The sequence below is a fragment of the Anomaloglossus baeobatrachus genome, chromosome 1, assembly GCF_048569485.1.
Source record: "Anomaloglossus baeobatrachus isolate aAnoBae1 chromosome 1, aAnoBae1.hap1, whole genome shotgun sequence".
In the NCBI taxonomy this organism is placed as follows: Eukaryota; Metazoa; Chordata; class Amphibia; order Anura; family Aromobatidae; genus Anomaloglossus; species Anomaloglossus baeobatrachus.
The window spans coordinates 950,582,263-950,603,644 of NC_134353.1; the positions used below are offsets into that span (position 1 = coordinate 950,582,263).

The 21,382-nt window shown below is 46.7% G+C and overlaps 3 protein-coding genes across 3 annotated transcripts in view; all 3 read right to left on the reverse strand.

The window, feature by feature from the left end:
* Positions 1 to 21,382, reverse strand: part of LOC142259334 (uncharacterized) — a 527,893-nt gene that overhangs the window by 441,481 nt on the left and 65,030 nt on the right. The window lies entirely within an intron of this gene.
* On the reverse strand, positions 46 to 21,204 carry LOC142257232 (gastrula zinc finger protein XlCGF66.1-like). Its single transcript, XM_075329388.1, has 6 exons — positions 21,105 to 21,204; positions 19,995 to 20,171; positions 19,789 to 19,912; positions 19,640 to 19,707; positions 19,337 to 19,439; positions 46 to 7,639 (listed from the first exon to the last, which is right to left on the reverse strand). Exons 1-6 carry the CDS (start codon positions 21,180 to 21,182, stop codon positions 7,032 to 7,034), a joined length of 1,158 nt encoding a protein of 385 aa, XP_075185503.1. The 5' UTR covers positions 21,183 to 21,204; the 3' UTR covers positions 46 to 7,031.
* On the reverse strand, positions 10,587 to 11,036 carry LOC142302692 (transformer-2 protein homolog alpha-like). The gene has a single exon (XM_075343802.1). The coding sequence runs from the start codon at positions 11,034 to 11,036 to the stop codon at positions 10,587 to 10,589; it is 450 nt and encodes a 149-aa protein (XP_075199917.1).

Below are 21,382 nucleotides of genomic sequence, written 5' to 3' on the forward strand. Positions count from 1 at the left end.
ACCAAGGATTAAATTATATATTATTTAATCATTGTAATTGCACATGAGAAAACGATATATACAAGAGAAATTTACAAAGATTATGGTCAGAAATGCAGTTACAAATAAGATATAGGTTGTCACAAACTTGGCCGGGGGGGTCACTCGGACATGCCTTGGCTTGGTGGCGACCCTGTCAATCTTTGACGAAACTGCACCACGCAGTCCCACCCTGATGTCTCTAATACGTTGGAGCCATGCGAGACGACCTTGTCACTTCTGCCAACACGCGACATTCCATGCCCCCAAGGTGCACATAAGGTCCTCTTGGCACAACACAGCACTGACACTTACTGTCCCTGCGGGCACAGGGAGGCATGGGGAGTAGAACCGAGTAGGCCGCGCAACCTCCGGCGCGGCACCCAGCTTTCCCACAACCCTGACAGGTCGACAGGAACTTTCCACTAGCCCCAGTGGAACAGAATTCTAACAAGCCTTGTGGCACTACAAGTGCTAGAAAAAGATATCCAGGCTTACACCATTTTCATGGAACACAACCTCCGCAATGTTAGCTTCCTTTGGAGCGTTATTAATTATTGAATGCTATGCATATCTCACAATTTAGCGGAAATGTGTGGGATGAGCATCTTGCTGTCAGGTATCTGGAAATATACCTGCCTTATCTGTGGGAGCAACATGCTCCTCAATATTGTAACTCTTTCATCAGCCCCTTCCAGTATGGAGACTGTCCTTTGAAGTTCGGTTCTAAAGCTTATGAAGTTGCCCGCCCAACTCTCTGGCCAAATACCCTGGATAGCAGGGGAGCTGCTGCTATTCAGGAACTGCCCATTTTGGATTTTTCACAACCCCATTTGGTCCTTGAGGTAGAGCAGGATGATTTCTTGTGGCTGCAGAGCAGGAGTGTGCAAATGAAATGTGACAGGTGGGTGACATGTATGAGTCACAATCCTCATATTTTTCAGCATATTTCTCACATAGGTTTTATCTATTTATAGCTAGGAAACATGATGGGTCTATTGTTTTCCCTCGGCTAGTTATTAATTATGGGCTGATACGCCTGTCCCACATTTAAAGCAAAATATGTGTGACGTGCATCTCACTGTCCTCAGTCCAGAAATATGCCTGCCATATTTAGTAGAGCTACTCACATTCCAATTTTATAATTTTAACCCAGGAGTCAGGCTGTCTGAGGTCCTCCTTTGAAGTTTCTCTAAAACTAGCAATTGCCCACCAACTTCCCTAGCTGAATTACTTTTGTCATCAGGGGACATGCTCTGCTCAGGGGCTTTTTCCTCCCTATAACTAACCTTCACCCTTTACCATTTGGACCAGAATGGAGGTATTGTTTTCCTCTCCTGAACACAGTGACCTCTTCAGATTCAGGTCAGGATGTGTATAAATATATATAATTGGCAGTTGACTGGCATGTATTGATATGCCATCTTCTTTACAGGGGGAATATAATCAATCTGTATATTGGCAACAGCGATAACAGGCAATCACGGCTAGCTGGGGCGCACCCAACAAGGGGCACTCTAGCTACTACAGTGAACAGTTCAATATTAACAATGAGGTAAATTATTATTGACTACTCTATTCTAATACATAACTGGCCTCCACTAGCCGGACTGCGCTGTTATTTTGCACTGACTACTGATGCCTGCACTAAGCCCTAATGTAAGAGGAACAGCAGTATTGCACTCACGGTACTGCAGCGTGGGAAAGAGTTCATATTCTTTGGCCTGTTCTCGAACTGGCCGCATTCAATTGGCGGTGTGCACTCTCCTTTAAGGCAGAGTTTATGTTCTCTTTTCAGAGTTGAAAGGTCACTGGCTTCATCGGGTTGTGTCCTGCTTTCTTTGTCTGGCCTGAAGATGCCACCCCTTGTTCCCTGCTTGTCAATCCTCTCAGACCCAGTCACCAGTCACCGCACTCTATCTCTTTAGGCCGCTGATCCAGTGTAATGCGGGAATATGGGATGAGACCTGCTGCATGCTAGTAAGCACAGTCTGTCGATCGCGCTTGGCAGTAGCCAGGAATATCCTTCACCCGCCTGCCAGTCCTGTTGAGGGGGGACTTTAATAGAGCCCTTCCCATGTTGCAAACAGCACTGCATCTGGCGACCGGTCACACAGCGGCAGGTGGGACAAACACACCAAGAAAATAACTAAATGGAAAAGGAAACAAAACCTAAGGCTGAAACCACAGCAGTAATAAAATAGGAAATGAACCCAGTTGCAAGCAAAGATAAAGCTGAACCCTACAGCAGGAGATGCAAGAGGAAACCTCAGAGAACCAGCAGAGAGGAAACCAGCCAAACTACCCACACAACTGAATTAATCAGCACCTAAGGAAGGCAGATTGTATGTGTAAATCTGCCTCCTGAACTCATGTGACTCGCTGAGGTAACGCCCATGCCCCACCCACTGTCCACAGAACATCAGAAGGAGAGGAGGAGAATGGAAAGGAACCTCCCACCATTTGACTGTCAGAGCATAGAGCATTACATATCCGCTGGCAACAGCTTACACCAGGGAACTCAGCGTCCCAGGGCCCCTGAGCGACACCATCAGCAACCCCCAGGGAACAAAATGCTCGATCAGAGCGAACACTTGTGCAAGCTCCTCCCTCCAATGGTAACACCCCGCCCTCGTGGCCAGTGAAGGGCAACGGGTGACCCGTTGGGGAGCCAGAGCACGTGTAGGAGCACGACGGACCCACTCAGGTGCAGAACCACCAGACCTGACATCCAGACGATTTTTTTCCAGAAACCAAAGTCTCGATTCACTCCACTTCTGGTTCTCTCTGCTTTCTCTTTGCTTTTCCGCTCTCCGCACTTTTACCACCACCTCCACCTAAACTAACACACAGACTGCAGAGGTTTGGGCTAGTCCAAGTGCACAGAGAGCGAAGGGAAGCATTGTCTCTTAAAAGCACAGTGTAGTTTAATCTTTTATAGGGACTGACCCCTACATGCCTCCTCACTTTAAGATGGACGTCCTTGTGGTACTATCCCTGGGGAAAGACTCAAAGGCCCCATGTAACTGCTTAAACAGTGCAAGATTATTTACAAAATATACAGGCAGATACAGTCCTTGACAAAAGTGCTGTCACTTATCCATGTTATGTAAATAAAAGCTTATAACCTGACTTTAAATTCATCCATTGGTTTCATAAATTACTTTTTTGAAAGCTGAAACCCTCCTAAATTTGGTTTATGTTATGAAAATAAAGTTGCTGCAAAGCTCAAATATTGATCATTTAATGAACACAGAAAAGTCAGATTTTGGCAAGACAAAAGTTTTGTCGCCCACAGAAAGTAATGTGAAATTCAAACAAATAATGAACTTCTAATACAAAGGTGTGTTGCATAACATCGGTGAATGAAGTTGTGGTGCTATTAGAGCCATATTTAATATTTTGTGTGACTTCCATGAGCTTGAAGGACTGCATCCATGTCATACTGCTCCAAATTCTGATTCATGCGCTCTGTTTGTACATTAGACTGTGGATGGAAGTTGGCAATAAATTGAGTTCCTCTATCAGCAACAATATTAGACGGGACTCCATGGAGTCTGACGATCTCATGTATAAATACCTGAGATAAAGTCTTAGCATTGGGTAATGACGGTAAAACGATAAAATGTATCATTTTAGAAGACCTATCCACTAAAACAAAACCGAGAGAGGTAGCAAGATCTGTAATGAAGTCCATGGAATGTCTGTCCAAGGTTGTCCAGGAACACTGAAAGGCTGGAGACAACCTGACAGATGGGAGTGCTATGCCTTTGAGTGCGTACTGGTGGTAGACACATAGGACACCACATCCTTTTAGATTCTGGGCCACCAAAAGTGACGCAATATGAGATCAAGAGTACCCTTTACCCTAGGGTTACCAGCAAGGACAGAATCATGATGCTAACCCAAAACCCTAAGGCGAAGATTCAGGGGAACAATGACTTGTTAACTGGAACCCCAGACAGCACCTAACCTTGAGCCTCCGCAATCTCAGATTCAACCTCAGTGATAAGTGCCGATACCACCACTCCCTTCTGATGGATGAGAACAGACTCCCCCCTCACCTGGCAAACTCCTGGACAATGCATTAGCTTTGCATTAGACCCCTGACGATAAGTTATGAGAAAGTTAAACTTATTGAAAAACAATGACCACCGAGTATTTCTTGGTGTAAGACGTTTAGCCAACTAAAGATAAAAGAGAATTTTATGGTCAGTAATTACAGTATGAGGATGAATAGCTCTCTCAAAAAGTGTCGCCACTCCTCAAATGCTAATTTGATAGCAGGTAATTTCCTATTACCAATATCGTAATTACATTTGGCCGGAGATAACTTCTTAGAAAAGAAGGTACATGGATGCAAATTACCAACAGATGGACCTTGAAACAAGACAGCCCCCACCCCCATCTCTGATGCGTCAACCTCCACCGCGAAAGGTTGAAGAACATCATGCTGTACTAATACAGGTGCTGTCGCAAATCATTTTTTTACACAGTCAAATGCATACAATGGACCCTCAGACCGATAACAAAAGTCTGCTATGGCAGAGAAAATTTGAATAAACTTTCTGTAATAATTTGCAAACCCCAAGAAACGTTGCAGCGCCTTAAATTTGTCAGGAAGGTCCCATTTCAATATAGCCTGTAAATTAGAAGGATCCATCCTAAAACCAGAAGCAAAACTTATGATATCCAAAAACAGAAGTTCCTGAATAGCGAAGACACACTTTTCTAATTTTCCTTACAACTTATTCTCTCTGAGAATTTGCAAAACCTGTCTAATGTTTCATATGAGACTCAAAATCTTGTAGATATATGAGAATTTCATCCAGGTAAAAAAAAAATCACAAATTTCTCTTAAGTGAGCAAATAGAGCATTAACAAAGTATTGAAAAACCAAGGGCGCATTGTTTAAACCAAATGCCATCACCAAATTTTCTAAGTGACCCTCTGAAGTATTGAATGTCGTCTTCCGCTCATCCTCCTGTCAGACCTGAATCAGATTATAGGCCCCGCTAATATTGAGTTTGCATAACCATTTAGCACTGACAATCTGATTAAATAGGTCCAGGATGAGCGGCATAAGGGGGTCATGAACCGTAATATGGTTGAGCTCATGGAAATCCAGACACGGACACAGTCTACCATCCTTCTTTTTGACAAAGAAGAAACCCACAGGCACAGGAGAAGATTTGGTACAGTCATATGGTCTGTGCAGCGGCAGCTCCTGACAACCCTTCTCAGAGAATACATCACCAAAATCTGAGAGAGGATCTGGAAGACTAGTGGTTATTGCCAGGATACAGGTCCCTAAATAGTGTTCATTACAGTACGAGCTTCATTTAATTATGTCTTGGGTCTTCCAGTCAACAATAGGTTTATGTAATGCAAAACAAGGGAAGCCTAACAGAATTTGTGCAGGAAGTTTTTGAGCATATAACACAATGTGAGCTCTGAATGGAGTACCCTATGCGAAGTTCTAGACCCTGTAAACACTCCATAAAGAACCCTTGGGAGACAGGTGGCGAGTCAATGGCAAAAATCCGGACAGGACTAGACAACTCATTCACCTTAGCCCTGAGGAGCAAGCAAAAACCCGTGCTTGTGGGTCCCCACTCTGGAGCGCCTGCACTATCAGAGGAGTGGGGACAAAGATGTTAATACAATTTGCATGCCTCCCTGAAGGAAACAAACTGACTGCGCTACCCAAAAAGACTTTCCAGAAGTGGCAGTTTGGGTTCGACAACCAACGCGGGTTGCTCTGATGTGGCGGACTGCACTTGTTGCTGTACTGTCCCTTTTAATTTCACTACCTGGAGGGACAAGGTCTACAACTGCCTAATAGTGCAGCAACTGGGTCCATGCCAAAAATATATGTAAAGGCTGTATATAATGTTACAGTGAATGGGGAGACCACAGGGGACTGGGGCTCCTAGTGTGAGGTTTACAAACTTTTTGCCTTGTTTTCTGTTATTTTGCTTTAATCTATTTTTTTAATTCAGCCTTCTTGCTTCCTGTTCTTCTGCCCACACCTTGCCCTCAGTCAATATGGATTCCTCAGCTTCTATGTTCTTGCCAAATACCTGGTTAAGCCACCTCAGCTGATGGATCAGTGCTTCTGAATCCTGTGTGCAGCCTGTCTAAACCTGATTTCCTGAAGTCTTTGGGACTAGCTTTCAGCCATCCTCTTGGCTTCAGATCCCTTGAACTCGTGTTTTCACAGGAACCTTTCAACTTTACCACGGACATTTACAAGGAAAATAAGAGAGACTCTGAAAAATGTCTAGAAACTTCTGCTGAACTTTGAGGATTCATTCCTGCTTACCTTATTTCGAGCCTCTACACTTTGCAACTGTTTAACCCTTTTCATGTTTTGTTTTCATGCTTTTGCATGAAGTAATACAAGACCTCTTTAGCAAACCTGTGTTTGCCGTGTTCCCTTGCACCCATGCACTAGACTCTATACAAACAGTATTTAATACCTTAGACCTAGACTGGCTCTCAACCTAGGGGTTTCTAGCTATCCTTTGAGCAAAACTCTGTGTGAGAGATAAGCTCTTTTGTATATACCTTCCTTTCACAAATACATCTGTAAAACAATCTGCTCCTCTGATAACATTATCTCTGCCTGAGAATCCCCTAACTTCATGTGATGTCACATCAAAATCTCCCCAAGATCTCAGCTCTGGAAACTGTCATGTGGGTGTGGCTTAATGTGGTAGGCGTGGATCCATCAGAAGAACTCACACTGCTCCTGTGTATGCTGTTGCAGACATTATACATTTCCTATCAGTCTTTGGAGTGTGGAAGGAAATTAGAGGGAACATGCAAAACATACAGACTCCTTGTAGATGTCATCAGAGGATTTGACTGAAACAATAGAAAAAATGTCAGCTTTCTTGTGATCCTAAAATTTAGGTTATAGATATTTTTTTATGTGTGAGTTTTTTATGTGCAATTAGAATTGACTTTTGCTTAGAACACTTTCCTCATAAAGAACATGAAAACGGCTTCTACCATGTGTGAACTCTCATATGTTTTAGAAGATCTGATTTCTGGATAAAACATTTCCCACATTCTGAACATGAATATGGCTTCTCTCCCGTGTGAATTCTTTGATGTCTGACAAGACCTGATTTCAGGGTAAAACAATGTGCACATTCTGAACATGAATACGGCTTTTCCCTTGTGTGAATTCTCATGTGTCTAACAAAAGTAGATTTGTGAGCAAAGCATTTCCCACATTCTGAACAAGGAAATAGCTTCTCCCCCGTGTGAGTTTTTATATGCACATCAAGATGTGATTTCCGAATAAAACATTTCCCACATTCTGAACATGAAAATAATTCTCCATAGTGAATTATCTCATGTGAAATTAGAGCTGACTTTTGGGTAAAACACTTTCCACATTGATCACATGAGTAGGGCTTCTCCCCTGTGTGAGTTCTTTGTTGTTGAACAACCCCTGTGTGGCTTTTATTTTCATGAACATTCTGGGATGATTCAGGAGATGCAAATCGTCTAGTAGGATCAGATAATGGATCTTGGGTGTGAAAGGCTGAGGATTTTTCTGGGATAATGACTTCCTCTTCATATGTGTACTGTATAATACTGTAATCTTCTGTCAAAAGAATAAAACAGATTTTGTAAATTTTAAACACTATAACATTAAATCTTCACTGGTAAACTCAGGCCCCTGGCTGCAGTAATGTTGTGCTGCCCAGATAGTGATGGTTTTAATACCAAGATGACTCTTCTATAATTCCAAAAATAAATCACATTAGAAGTAAAATGAGTTAATAATATTGATTATATCCTGAATGTCATACCTGGTACCACAAGCAGAGTGTACATGGCTGCCTTATATAAGGCGACATAAGAGGAATTATACTTTATGATGCCATAAAACTAAGTGTCTAAATACTCTACGAAAAGAAAAAGGACAGAGGACAGCACTCCATGTTTGAATTGGCCGAGCACGGCAACCAAAATATTGTCTACAGTTGTGCTAGCAGGTACAACACTGGAAATAGCCCAGGAAAAATCCTCCAGAAGCCGCTGCACCGACCGCTGGCTCCGACTGCCCAAGGCAGGGAACAGTTGATCATGGAAGGAAAGGGGCTACAGAGGGGGATGATCCAGGCGCTGCTAAAAGAGGAGGCGAGCCAGTGCAGGAGCAATCAATTCTTACAGAATACCGCTCTGCAGCCCCTTTCTTTCCATAAATCCTCTATAAGTTGGAGTCAGCAACAGAAATGAGCAACCAAGGAGAGATTTGTTACATTTCAGCATCTTGTGATTAAAAAGAAAATAAATCTGAACATTTTCTCTCCTAGAAGAAAATCAGAATCTAGAAATACGTTATCCTTTCTCCTATTATTAAACTCGTCTCCTGCACATTCACTGATGAAATTATGTCAGTAGAAGAATCGCTCAAGAATCCCGCCGCCAATATCAGGATTAAATTGCTGGACCCCGACATCCTCTCAGAACACAATGGGTTATATATAAGAGGTGACGCTCGTCTTTCATGTAACCATGATATTTGTTATGTGATAATAACGCTCTGCGATCTCTGTCTCTTCCTCCTCCCTGGTGAGTAGCATTACCGACTGAGCGATCCTGATCAGCAAAGATCATAACATTTTAAAATCTTTTGCCAGATCGGATATCAGAACATTTACTGCAAAAGTCAGTGATCTTGCCAAGGATCGGTAAATGTTCGCATGGCAAAAAACCATCCTCTCCCTGCCATTACAGCAATGTCAAGTATTGGCCACTGTAAAAAAAAAAGGACAGGAAGCAAAAGGGTTAAAGCAGTACATACTTACAGAGTCTCCAGGTGGCTGCAGCGCTACTTCCGGAGCCGATAATTATCCCTCATACATATTCACTGCTTTCCCCACCCACCAGCGTCTCTGATTTGCTGCAGACAGACTGCGCCCTCACCCTCTCTGACAGCATTTAGCTGGTGTAGGATAAATAAATAAATACATTTTAAAAATGCCATGCGAGGTTCCCCTGTATATTGACACCATCTCAAATGAAGCATATGGCTACAGACTTCAGCCCCCAATGGTGCAGTTATCTTGCCTGTGTATTAAAATAAGAGGAACCGGATGCGGCTTTTAAAAAAAAAAAATATTTGAACAACTAAATTAAAAAATCAGCATGCGGTCACCTCCAATTTTGATACCCAGAATAAAGCCTCACAACTGGGGGCTGGTATTCTCAGGCTGGGGAGGCCTATGCTTATTGAGCCCCCCAGCCTAAAAATAGCACCCTGCAGCCGTTCATTAGATGTGACAATCCCAGCACTTTAGCCGGCTCTTCTCAATTGCCCTGGTGCGATTACAATTGGGGTAATAAGGAGTTAATGGCAGCCCACAGCTGCCACTAAGCCCTAGATTAGTAATGGGGAGGATTTTTCAGATCCCCATTACTAATCTGTAAGTGAAAAGAAATAAACACCAACACTGAAAAAAATCCTTTATCTAATATATAAAGCTGAATGTGTGTGTGTGTGTGTGTATGTATGTGTGTGTATGTCCGGGATTGGCATCCGCACCGTCGCAGCTACAGCCAAAAAAGTTTGCACACTCACACTTCTGGACCCCGAGAGCGTCATAGGCTATGTTTTGAGGGGAAATTTTAACCCCGCGCTTTACAGTTATTCGCAAAAAAATCTGCCTCCATTAAAGCAAATGGAGCTGGGAGCCACAGTGCAGCCAGAACTTCAGAAGAATGCGCAGCCACGCCCTTATATGGAATGTTGTCGTGTCACAATGCAGCCAGGGAAAGAGACAGACACAGACAGGGAAAGAGGCAGACACAGACAGGGTAAGAAACAGACATAGACAGGGTAAGAGACAGACACAAAGAGACAGACACAGACAAAGAGACAGACTGACAGGGAAAGAGAGGGAAAGAAAGAGACAGGTTAAGAGACAGACACAGACAGGTAAAGAGACAGACACAAACAAAGAGACAGAGACAGACACAGGGAAACAGACAGACAGGGAAAGAGAGGGAAAGAGACAGACAGGGAAAGAGACAGACAGAGAAAGTGACAGAGATAGATAGACAGACAAGGAAAGAGATAGATATACAGACATACAAGGAAAGAGATTGAGACATACGGAGAAAGAGACCGAGACAGTCAGAGACAGACAGGGAAAGAGACAGACAGGGAAAGATAGAGAGAGAGACAGAGATATATACAGAGGGGGAGACAGACAGAGAATGGTAGAGAAACAGAGAGACAGTTACTATCCCAGGCGTTAATATATTCTATTTATACATTCTATCCAGGGAATGTTAATACATTCTATTTTGTTAACAGCAGTTATTAACCCGGGTGAAGCCGGGTAGAACAGCTAGTTTTAAATAAAATACAAAAACACCCTCTTTCATCACTTTATAACCCTCAAAAGACCCAGAAAACTTTGAATAGAAAAATTGTATTAAACTCTTAAATAAAGAGAGAAGGGTTAACTTGATGCTGCAGACACTGAACATTCTCCATCTTCCATGTGTCAGTAACGTCTTGGGCTGCATGAACGGGATCTTTACCTGGATCTGTAGCGATTGTAGTAAGGTGATCGTCGCCTGTATTTGTCCTCATAGTCTTCATATCTATCATATCCTCGATCATTTCCTCTATCAGAGTAATCTTTGCATCTGCCACCACTGCCTCCTCCAAGGGTGGGTCGGCCCATGTAGATGCCTGGAGTTGGAGTCTGTGCTCTCTTAGTGATTGAGTAGTCCACACAAATCCTTCTGCCATCCAGTTCCATTGCCTCTCTGGAATCTTCTATACGTTCAAAATAGACAAACGCAAATCCCCTCGAGCGTCCACTTCTCTGATCATAAACAACAATGACACCACTGAGAGGGCCATAGCGAGAGAAGATGACTCTTATATCTCGTTCAGTTGTGTACAAGCACAAACCAAAGACCCCGACAAATGTGTTTGGACCTGGGTTTACCCTGCTCCCATTGTGCCTCCTGTTGGACATTGGCGAGTGACTTCGACTTCTTCTTTGTCTGTATTCTGGAGAGTATGATCTATTTTTTTTATCTCCTTTTGTGTGAATGTGTTCGAGACCTAGAGAGAGAATATCTTCTACGTGAATGTTGTCGAGATCTTGAACAACATTTTGACCTGGACTGAGAACGGAACTTTGATGGCTTGGAAGCTCCTGATCCACTACGAGAGTGTGATTAACTTTCAGATTTTGCACATGGAGCATTTTCTGCGGCGGACTTGGAACGAGAATGTGACTCACTACTCTCAAAATTTCTCCCCTCCATGTCGTTCATGGTGGTTACTTTTAGTCACCGACTAACGATTTGTCGATAGCTTTCGGTAGCAGCCAGCTACCTGCAACTACCTACTTGCCTCCCTCTTTTCTGTCCGTTCGACCGCTTTTGTCTTCTTCCAACCACTTCACAAAGGGTCAAGATGCCGTTCATACAGCCCAAGGCATTACTGACACATGGAAGATGGACAATGTTCAGTGTCTGCAGCATCAAGTTAACTCAAAAACCCCAGGTCTGATGTAATCCACACAAGATCCCACAACAATTCCAGCTCTACTAGATCTGAAGACACAACGCGTGGCCATAGAACAATGACCGCCCACTGTGAGCTTCAGACAGAGAGTGAGCGTCAGCGATGTGCAGTGATGTCACTCAGGTTAGTTGTGGTCACAGCTGGAGGTTCCCATAGCCTTTCAGCTCTGACCGTAGGTAACCTGACCTCAGGGGACCTTTTGAGGTGAGGTCACTGAGTTCATTGAGGTCCCCTGAGGTCTTACTCATCACTAATCCAGGGCAATGTGGCAGCTCACAGCTGTCATTAAACACTTATAATATGCATATGTAGCACCCCTGAGGTACCAGGTGCCACAAATGTAACCAGTGGAAACCCAAACCCCAGAATATCCGTGCCAGACAACACACCAGCATCCTCAGGCCACATACACAATCCCAAACCCAGACTGGAAGACTGCCTAGCAACAGGTAAAAGGGATGGGCACTGATTGGATAGTAGCCACCCAATCCGTAGGGAGAGACCCAGCGAGGGGGAGGGGCGAGTAGTCAATTGGGAGTTGGAGGGAAGAGCAGACAGGAGTCGACAGTGAGACAGAGGAGAAGGAAGAAGTCTCCAGAGAGTGAGACAGCGTGAGGAGCGGATTTGAGAGTAAATCACAGAAAGACCTGAAGTAACACCGGAGTGCTGTAGCAGGAGTGAGGGACTGTGGAGTACAGAACCAGGACTTCAGGCACCGTGGGTTACCTGTGGTAGTGTAAGACTCCAGGAACCGCGGGACGCCTGTAGAAGTCTGCAACCAAGGCTCACAGGACTCCGCACAAGGCGGGGTGCAGATCCTAAGACAGCAGGACACTTTATGGTCAACTGTTAAATCTGCTAGGCGAGAAGATCTCCAGGGTTCATCGCCAACCAAAGAGTCTGAAGCATCAGCAGCAAAGAGGGGACTGGGGCTTGAACCCCTTAAATAGTCCAGGCTGCCTGCAATAGGACTAAGACTGAAGAGAAGGGACTCCCAAGCAGCTCTAGGCCACGGGAGCCCATCAACAACAAGTGTGCACGGAGGACAGCCAACCCAGGTCACAGCTGGCACGGAGAACAAGGGGAGCGGGAACACCTGGAATTGGCACCAGCGGGTCCAAGCACCAAAAAAAACAAGTAAAGACAAGGCAAGTTGAAACTGCAATATTGGTATGGACTGTTTCCTTATCGCCCCGTGCAGTCACAGAGACAGTTCCCCATCATCCACTGCTGGGGCCTGTCCCTGCTTGCTTGCGGAGGGCCCAAAACACTTAAGCTGCACTACTCCATCAGCCCCAGCAGAACCCTGAAGTGGCGGCCTCAATAACCTGGCCGCACACCGCAAGTGGCGTAGTCGAGAACTCTTTTATCTTTATTTTTCCTTTTACTTTTATTTTTCACCCCTTTTTCTGAGGGCTGGCACCCCAAGGGCCACAGTACCGAGCCACGGCCATGACCATGACTATTCTCTCCTGCGCACCGCATGCCTGGGATCAAGTACCCCACAGACCCTAGGGCGTCACACATAGGTCTTCCCAGACTCAGAATACCAGCCCCCAGCTGTCGGGCTTTATCATGGCTAGATATCAAATTAGGGGGGACCACACACTGGTGTTTTAAATTATTTAATTTTTTTTTTTTTAAAAAAAAAAAAAAAAAGCTGCATTCAGTTCCTCTTATTTTGAAACACCGCCATGATAAGCGTGTAAGGGGTGGGCAGACCCCTTACAAAGGAGCACAGTTTACCCGGAAACGTTGTTATTAATAAAAATGTTTTTATTGTTATTATATTGTGTTAGTGGGTCCCCCTAGTGGCCGGGTGGGACGGCTGTCTCACAGAAACAGGTGGTAGGAGGAGCCGGCAGCAGAAAGGGGAGGGAGGAGTAGTGTTGTTGAGGAAAAAGTGGGAGCAAGAAGGCAGTTGTGTCCGGGACGGGAGAAAGGAAGCAGAGAAGGGGCAGAGTGTGGGAGCTGGAAGAATAGGGAAGCCGGAGAGAAAAGGAGCGGGCGGAACCTCAAAGTGCGAAGCAGTACCGGTGTGGGTCCGGTCTGTGGGTAGCCGTAGTGGGAGCCAGGTGAAGCAGAGTAGCCGGGCACATCCCCACTGGAGGAGACTTCAGGACAGGCTTTCCCCCAGCTAAGGAAAACGTGAAGTCATCTGTAACTGCTGGTTTTGGAAAGAGTTGTGAAATAAAGAATGTCTTTTATTTGCACCGAATCATGCCTGGAGAGTGTTTATACGTCGGACGACATCTGCACCACCACACTCTGCCCCACCAAGACGTCTCCTGTCCCGATAGTGACGGCGGAACCAGAGGTAAGCCTGATAGAAGGGGCCACGACTACAAGCCCCGAGGCACCCCTGGCACCCCGTTATATGTGGCGTAGTCGGCAGGATGCGAATTGTATGCAAGGGGTCCCGACCCAAGAAGACGGAGACCAAGTGGTGCCTAGGGCACAGGATCCGGATTATTGGAGAAGAGTCCCGATCCCTTGGTGGGAAGAAGAAGTAGTGCCTGAGGCGTTGGACCGGGCACAAGATGGCGGCAAGATGGCCGTTGTCTTCAAGGACACAGAAAGCGCGCGAAAAGTTGGCGCCAAAAGAAGAGCCTGGGGCTGGCCGGTGCCGAAAAAGAAGTTCGGAGTACTCCGCCCAAAGAGGGGAGGTGCCGGTCCCAGGGCACGGATGAAGACATGTGAAGTGGGCGGTGTTCCAGAGAAAAAGAAGAACCGCCGCGGAGGGGTCGACCTGATGTGTGAGACTGGGGGTGGAGTATACCCAAGAGCGGGAAAAGCAAGCCCGCCTCCACTTCCTCCAGCATCTCCACCGACCCTGACGCCCTTACCAGATACACGCACTACAGGCAAGATGGAGAACCCCGAGGGACAACAAGCTGCGTTGGTCGCGCCTGGTCTGGACCAAAGCCACCAGAAGCAGATTGCGGCTGCGTCTGCGGAGGGATTTCCCTCTCACTTGCCGGCTGTACCCGGAGGATCGGGACGGGCCACAAAAGTGACCTGGGTTACAACGTGGGACGCTGTGACCGGAGAGACCACGACCGAGGTCCGAGCAACGTACACCGCTCAGCTGCCATCGGGGAACCGGCTCCTGGGAACCCCATACCTGGAGACACCCCCGCCAGTCGCGGTGGGACCCTCGACACCCGTTCCAGTTCCGGCTCCGGAAGAATCACACGCCCGGAAGCTAGAAAGGGACAATTGGGGCTTCTTTTGGGACCCAGTACAGCCGTCACCCCTGCCTCAACGAAAGTCCCCGTCCCCAGAACCGGACCCGGTACAGGAGAGGCTGCTGGCCGAGACCGTGGCCTGGGAAATGATGGCTGGTCCCCGGAGTGCGGAGTTCGAGCAACAGTGTACCACAGGAACGGTGGTAAAGTTTAATCAGAAGGAGGGGTATGGCTTTATCGAAGATGAGGAAATCGGCGACCACTACTTCTATAACAGGGTGAACCTGGACATTGAAGGCCTGCCGCAACGTTTGCACACGTTATATCCGGGAGAAAAGGTCCGGTTTATGCGAGAGGTGGGATGCCGAGGCCTCTTTGCAGTCGGCGTAACCCGGATGCCTACTACTCAAGAGGCTGCTCAATGGCAGCAAGAACTGGAGTGGGAGGAATGCCAGTATCGGCGGCGGGCGCAGCAAAGACCGGTGCTAGCTGAGCTCTCCCACCCGAGACGCACCCTGGCCGTAGCTCCGGAAGTCCTGCGCGGACCGAGCGCTGACCCGGAGAAGGGAACCCCGGCGGTGCTGGCTATCCACCAAAACCTAACTACTCATCCGGTCATCGTCATGGGCAGCCCCCAGCCGTCCCGTGCAGCGACCCCCTCACTCCCGGCGGGGGTAGAAGAGACCAAGCCGGAGCAACCCGCCAATTACGAACCTTTCCGGAGGCTGCGCCGGTTGCCCGGGCAGTCCCTGTCGGAGTACGTGAAGGCCCAACGAGCCGAATGGCAACGTGCATATCATCCGGAGTGACTTTTCAAGACCGGAAGATGGCGGGCCTGTTTTTGTTAAACACCGGCGTTGTTTTGAGCCGGAAGAAGGTGTGCTGTTTGTAACCGTTCAAGTTGCTGAGCCCGGAGAGCGCCTAATGCTGGACTGAGCCAGGGGCTCCCTCCGCGTCGTTAAGAAGAAGAAGTTTTTCGAGTTGTGTTCCTGCCGTTTAAGATCTAAGACCGGGAGTGCTGCAAAAGCCTCCGGGCAGAAACTCCACTAAGACCGGGAGTGCCTGCCAACGGCCTCCGGGCACGACTAAGACCGGGAGCTTCCAGGAGGAACTCAGGGCGCCGGACTGGTGCGCCCCTTGCGGTTGCCCAAAGGTGAACTTGCTTGTAGTTTCATTGAAATGATGTTGTTTCCTTTTACGTGTAGTTTTAGATTCATGCCTTGCCGGGAGGCTCAGGCTTAAAGAGGGGAGGTATGTAAGGGGTGGGCAGACCCCTTACAAAGGAGCAAAGTTTACCCGGAAACGTTGTTATTAATAAAAATGTTTTTATTGTTATTATATTGTGTTAGTGGGTCCCCCTAGTGGCCGGGTGGGACGGCTGTCTCACAGAAACAGGTGGTAGGAGGAGCCGGCAGCAGAAAGGGGAGGGAGGAGTAGTGTTGTTGAGGAAAAAGTGGGAGCAAGAAGGCAGTTGTGTCCGGGACGGGAGAAAGGAAGCAGAGAAGGGGCAGAGTGTGGGAGCTGGAAGAATAGGGAAGCCGGAGAGAAAAGGAGCGGGCGGAACCTCAAAGTGCGAAGCAGTACCGGTGTGGGTCCGGTCTGTGGGTAGCCGTAGTGGGAGCCAGGTGAAGCAGAGTAGCCGGGCACATCACCACTGGAGGAGACGTCAGGACAGGCTTTCCCCCAGCTAAGGAAAACGTGAAGTCATCTGTAACTGCCGGTTTTGGAAAGAGTTGTGAAATAAAGAATGTCTTTTATTTGCAACGAATCATGCCTGGAGAGTGTTTATACGTCGGACGACATCTGCACCACCACACTCTGCCCCACCAAGACGTCTCCTGTCCCGATAGTGACGGCGGAACCAGGGGTAAGCCTGATAGAAGGGGCCACGACTACAAGCCCCGAGGCACCCCTGACACCCCGTTACATGCGCACGGCAACAGCTGCAGCCTGTAGCTGTGGCTTTATCTGTGCTGGTATAAATCCAGAGATAGACCCTGAGACGCAGTCTCAGAGGGTGGAGGCGTGGTCCAACAGCAGCCAGACACGCTAGTGGAAGGAGAAAGCAGTGAATATAGATGAGTGATAATTATCAGCCTCGAAAGTAGTGCTGCGGCAGTGAGAAGACTCTGTAAGTATGTACTGCTTCAACTCTTTTTTTAATTTTTTTCTTTTACAGTACCCCTACACAATTTTACAACAATCACTTTTGCCTTGCATTGAATTTAATGGGTTCGGCTGGAATCGACGATCCAACTGGCGATCTCAAGCAGGATTGGCGATCCTGAACCGAACCAATCATTGTCAGGATTGCTCATCTGTATTACGATCCTCAGAGCAGTAATCTCCATCCGCTCCTGTTACTTGGGTTTATGTCTCCATGTTCTGTATCTGTCACACACTGACATGAGTGTAATAAGAGATAATGGATTATTAGTCCTTAGGCTATGTGCGCACACTGCGTTTTTTTGACGCTGCGCTTTTGGCCGCTAAAAACGCACCTGCGTCGAAAAAATGCGGCAAAAAACGCACGCGTTTTGCCGCGATTTGGTGCGTTTTTTTGCTGCGTTTTGCTGCGGTTTTGCTCACTGCGTCCTTATGCGTTTTTTATCAGTGAACAAAAAAAAAAAGGTCTGATGTCATTTCCTTCTTCAATGTGTTCTTCATTCTCCACTAGTGTATGCAGAAGAGCAGACAGCTGCAGAACTACAAGGCTCAGCATACTCCATCCAATAGTGTATGCAGGAGAGCAGACAGCAGCTGCAGAACTACAAGGCTCAGCATGCTCCATCCAGGACTGTATGCTTGAGGGAGAGTCAGGGGGAGCAGACCTACAAGGCTCAGCATACTCCATCCAATAGTGTATGCAGGAGAGCAGACAGCAGCTGTCGAACTACAAGGCTCAGCATCCTCCTTCCAGGACTGTGTGCAGGATTTCTTTGCCCCCCCAAACAAAAAAAAATGACGTGGGCTTCGCCATATTTTTGTATGCTAGCCGGGTACCGCAGGCAGGTACGGGCTGCCCCCAACCCCCAGCTGCCTATTTGTACCCGGCTGGGAACCAAAAATATAGGGAAGCCCTTTTTTTTTACATTATTTCATGAATTTCATGAAATAATTTTAAAAAAAAATGACGTGAGCTTCGCCCAATTTCTAGTAAAGATAAAAAAAAAACACAACACACAGAAAAATATTTTTATTAGAAATAAAACACAACACAATTAGTGACGCCATCTTTATTGAAATAAACCCCCCTCCGCAGTAATCCTGGGTCAAGGGTCCCGCGCCGTCCAATCCGGATCCAATATCATCTGATCGGTTTGCTGGAAGGCAGAGCGATCAGATGATGTGTCAGGTTCCAGGGGCTGAATCCCATCACACATCAGCTGATTGTATAAAAGCCGATTATACAATCAGCAGATGCATCGGTGCAAAAAAAAAAAAAATAATACTCACGTCTGTGCTGATTACCGGCAGCTCCTGCAGCGATGGGGCGGGAGTCTGATCCCGTCTGATCGCTGCAGCAGCTGTCGGTAATCAGGGATGAAGTCTCCTGACGCATCCGCTGATACCGGCCGGGCGCCCGCGTCACCGCGATACTTACGATCACCTGATGCGTCAGGTGACTGCATCAGGTGATCCATTGCCAGGTCCTGCATCCATCGGAGGTTTCCCGGCCGTCTGCACACAGCCGGAGCGGGGGTGGCGATACCGTGAGAGGAGATGGGAGCGGGCATGGCACGGGGAGTCTGCAGACAGGTGAGTATAACTTTTTTTTTTTTTACTGTTAACTTTTGTTTTCGCAGCCGCTTCCACCTCCCGCCCAGACATGGCGCCGCACGGCAGCATACATGCACAGGACGGGAGGTGGACGCGACGGTGACGGTACCGGGAGGATTCACTCTTCTGTATTTACTGACAGAAGGAATCCTCTTCCTGTACACGTCACTTTACTACCCACCTCCTGCGTTTATAGCTGCGTTTTTGGTCTTAGAAACGCACCAAAACGCAGCTATTTGCGTTTCTCATTGCGTCTTTCAACATCCCATTGAACTCAATGGATGAAAAGCGCAGTGAAAAACGCGGGAATAATTGACATGCTGCGTTTTTGTGGCACCACAAAAACGCAGCTGAAAAAAAACAGATGTGTGCGGACAGCAAAAATGAAAACTCATAGACTTTGCTGGGGAAGCAAAGTCCTGCAGTTTTGAGGCCAAAAACGCACCCGAAAAACGCGCAAAAACGCCGCGAAAAACGCACTGTGCGCACATAGCCTTAAACTGGAGAAACCCCTCATCAGCCCTGACAGCGGATAATAGGAAAGAGCTGGACCTCGACCTCGCTCACATCGGCAGAATTCATGTCCAGCTGTATTTCTCCTCTATAACATAACTGCACATCCCGTGTTATCACCTGCACCGGGATCACAGATTCATTCACATTTCATGTGTATTTTACATGAAGGGTTAATATACCGCTGGAGAAACTGACACAGCAAAGATCGGAAATATAGTAATGAGTGACTTGTGTGTGTTATTGGGTGGTCTGTACTCACCGGGGCGGTGATCTGTAGGAATCTCCTCTTTAATCCGCTGATCACCCCTCACATTTCTCTCTGGAGAATTAATATTGCTCAGATCTTTATCCGGATCCAAAAGCTGCAAAACAAAATATTGTAAACGTCCCCGGGAATAATGGAGATAAGATCCGGACATGTGAGGTCTGTGGTCAGCTGTGATCCTGCCGTCTCCACCGCTCTCATTACACAAGTATAAACATCTAATACTGGAGGAGAAAACAAGACTGAACACAAGGAGGTCACAGCCGTCTACACCTCATAGGGGAGATCTCCATCTACCTGAGGGTCCTGTGGAGGAGGAGGAGGAGCGGGACATCTCTCTGGGGTCATCCTCGTACTGGAGAGACCTGCAGGAGACACAGACAGGACGGACATCATTATTACATACAGATAATTATAGGCCGGGTGTATTCAGTCCTGTCTATTACCTGGTGATGTGCGGGGCTGGGGCTCCTCCATCATCACCTCCTTGTACCGCTCCTTGTGTCCTTCTAGATACTCCCACTCCTCCATGGAGAAATAGACGGTGACGTCCTGACACCTTATAGGAACCTGACAACACAATGATACCATCATCACCCAGAATCCTCCAGTGCTGTCCTGTATAATGTCCCAGCATTCCCAGCAGTGTCACCTCTCCAGTCAGCAGCTCAATCATCTTGTTGGTGAGTTCTAGGATCTTCTGGCCATTGATGTCCTCATGTATCCGGGGGTGAGGTGGAGGCCCCGTGATTGGGCTCAGGGTTCCTCCCCGTCCTTCAGACACAGGGGCCTGACAGCGATCACTAGAGGTCTTCACTACTGTGTAATCCTGAGTGTGGAGACATTAATATCACTACAGACATTTCCAGAGTCCATCACCTCCCCGGTCATATCCTCTGTTATCCCCATAGATAATGATGTAATGTGATGACATCAGAAACTCTCACCTCCCCGGTCATATCCTCTGTTATCCCCATAGATTATGATGTAATGTGATGACATCAGAGCCTCTCACCTCCCCGGTCATATCCTCTGTTATTCCCATAGATAATGATGTAATGTGATGACATCAGAACCTCTCACCTCCCCGGTCATATCCTCTGTTATTCCCATAGATAATGATGTAATGTGATGACATCAGAACCTCTCACCTCTCCGGTCATATCCTCGGTTATCCCCATAGATAATGATGCAATGTGATGACATCAGAACCTCTCACCTCTCCGGTCATAATCTCTGTTATTCCCATAGATAATGATGTAATGTGATGACATCAGAACCTCTCACCTCTCCGGTCATATCCTCGGTTATCCCCATAGATAATGATGTAATGTGATGACATCAGAACCTCTCACCTCCCCGGTCATATCCTCTGTTATTCCCATAGATAATGATGTAATGTGATGACATCAGAACCTCTCACCTCTCCGGTCATATCCTCTGTTATCCCCATAGATAATGATGTAATGTGATGACATCAGAACCCCTCACCTCCCCGGTCATATCCTCTGTTATGCCCATAGATAATGATGTGATGTGATGACATCAGAGCCTCTCACCTCTCCGGTCATATCCTCTGTTATCCCATAGATAATGATGTAATGTGATGACATCAGAACCTCTCACCTCCCGGGTCATATCCTCTGTTATTCCCATAGATAATGATGTAATGTGATGACATCAGAACCTCTCACCTCCCCGGTCATATCCTCTCTTATTCCCATAGATAATGGTGTAATGTGATGACATCAGAACCTCTCACCTCCCCGGTAAGATGGAAGATTATCTCCAGACTCAGGTTTAATATTTTCTCCATTATTTGGTCTTTGTTCTTTTTCATCTTTCTTGGGCCAATCAGCAAAAATCTCCTAAATAGAAAAAAGAACAAAGGAAGATCGTTTATTGTAAAGAGGATGGGATGATGAAAAAAACAACAAAAAGGGAAAAAATTTGAGAAAATATAAAAGGGTAGCTGATCTTTTCCCTCTTATTATTGAACACATGAATTACTTATCGAGGCAGCCCCTCAGGGTTTGAGGT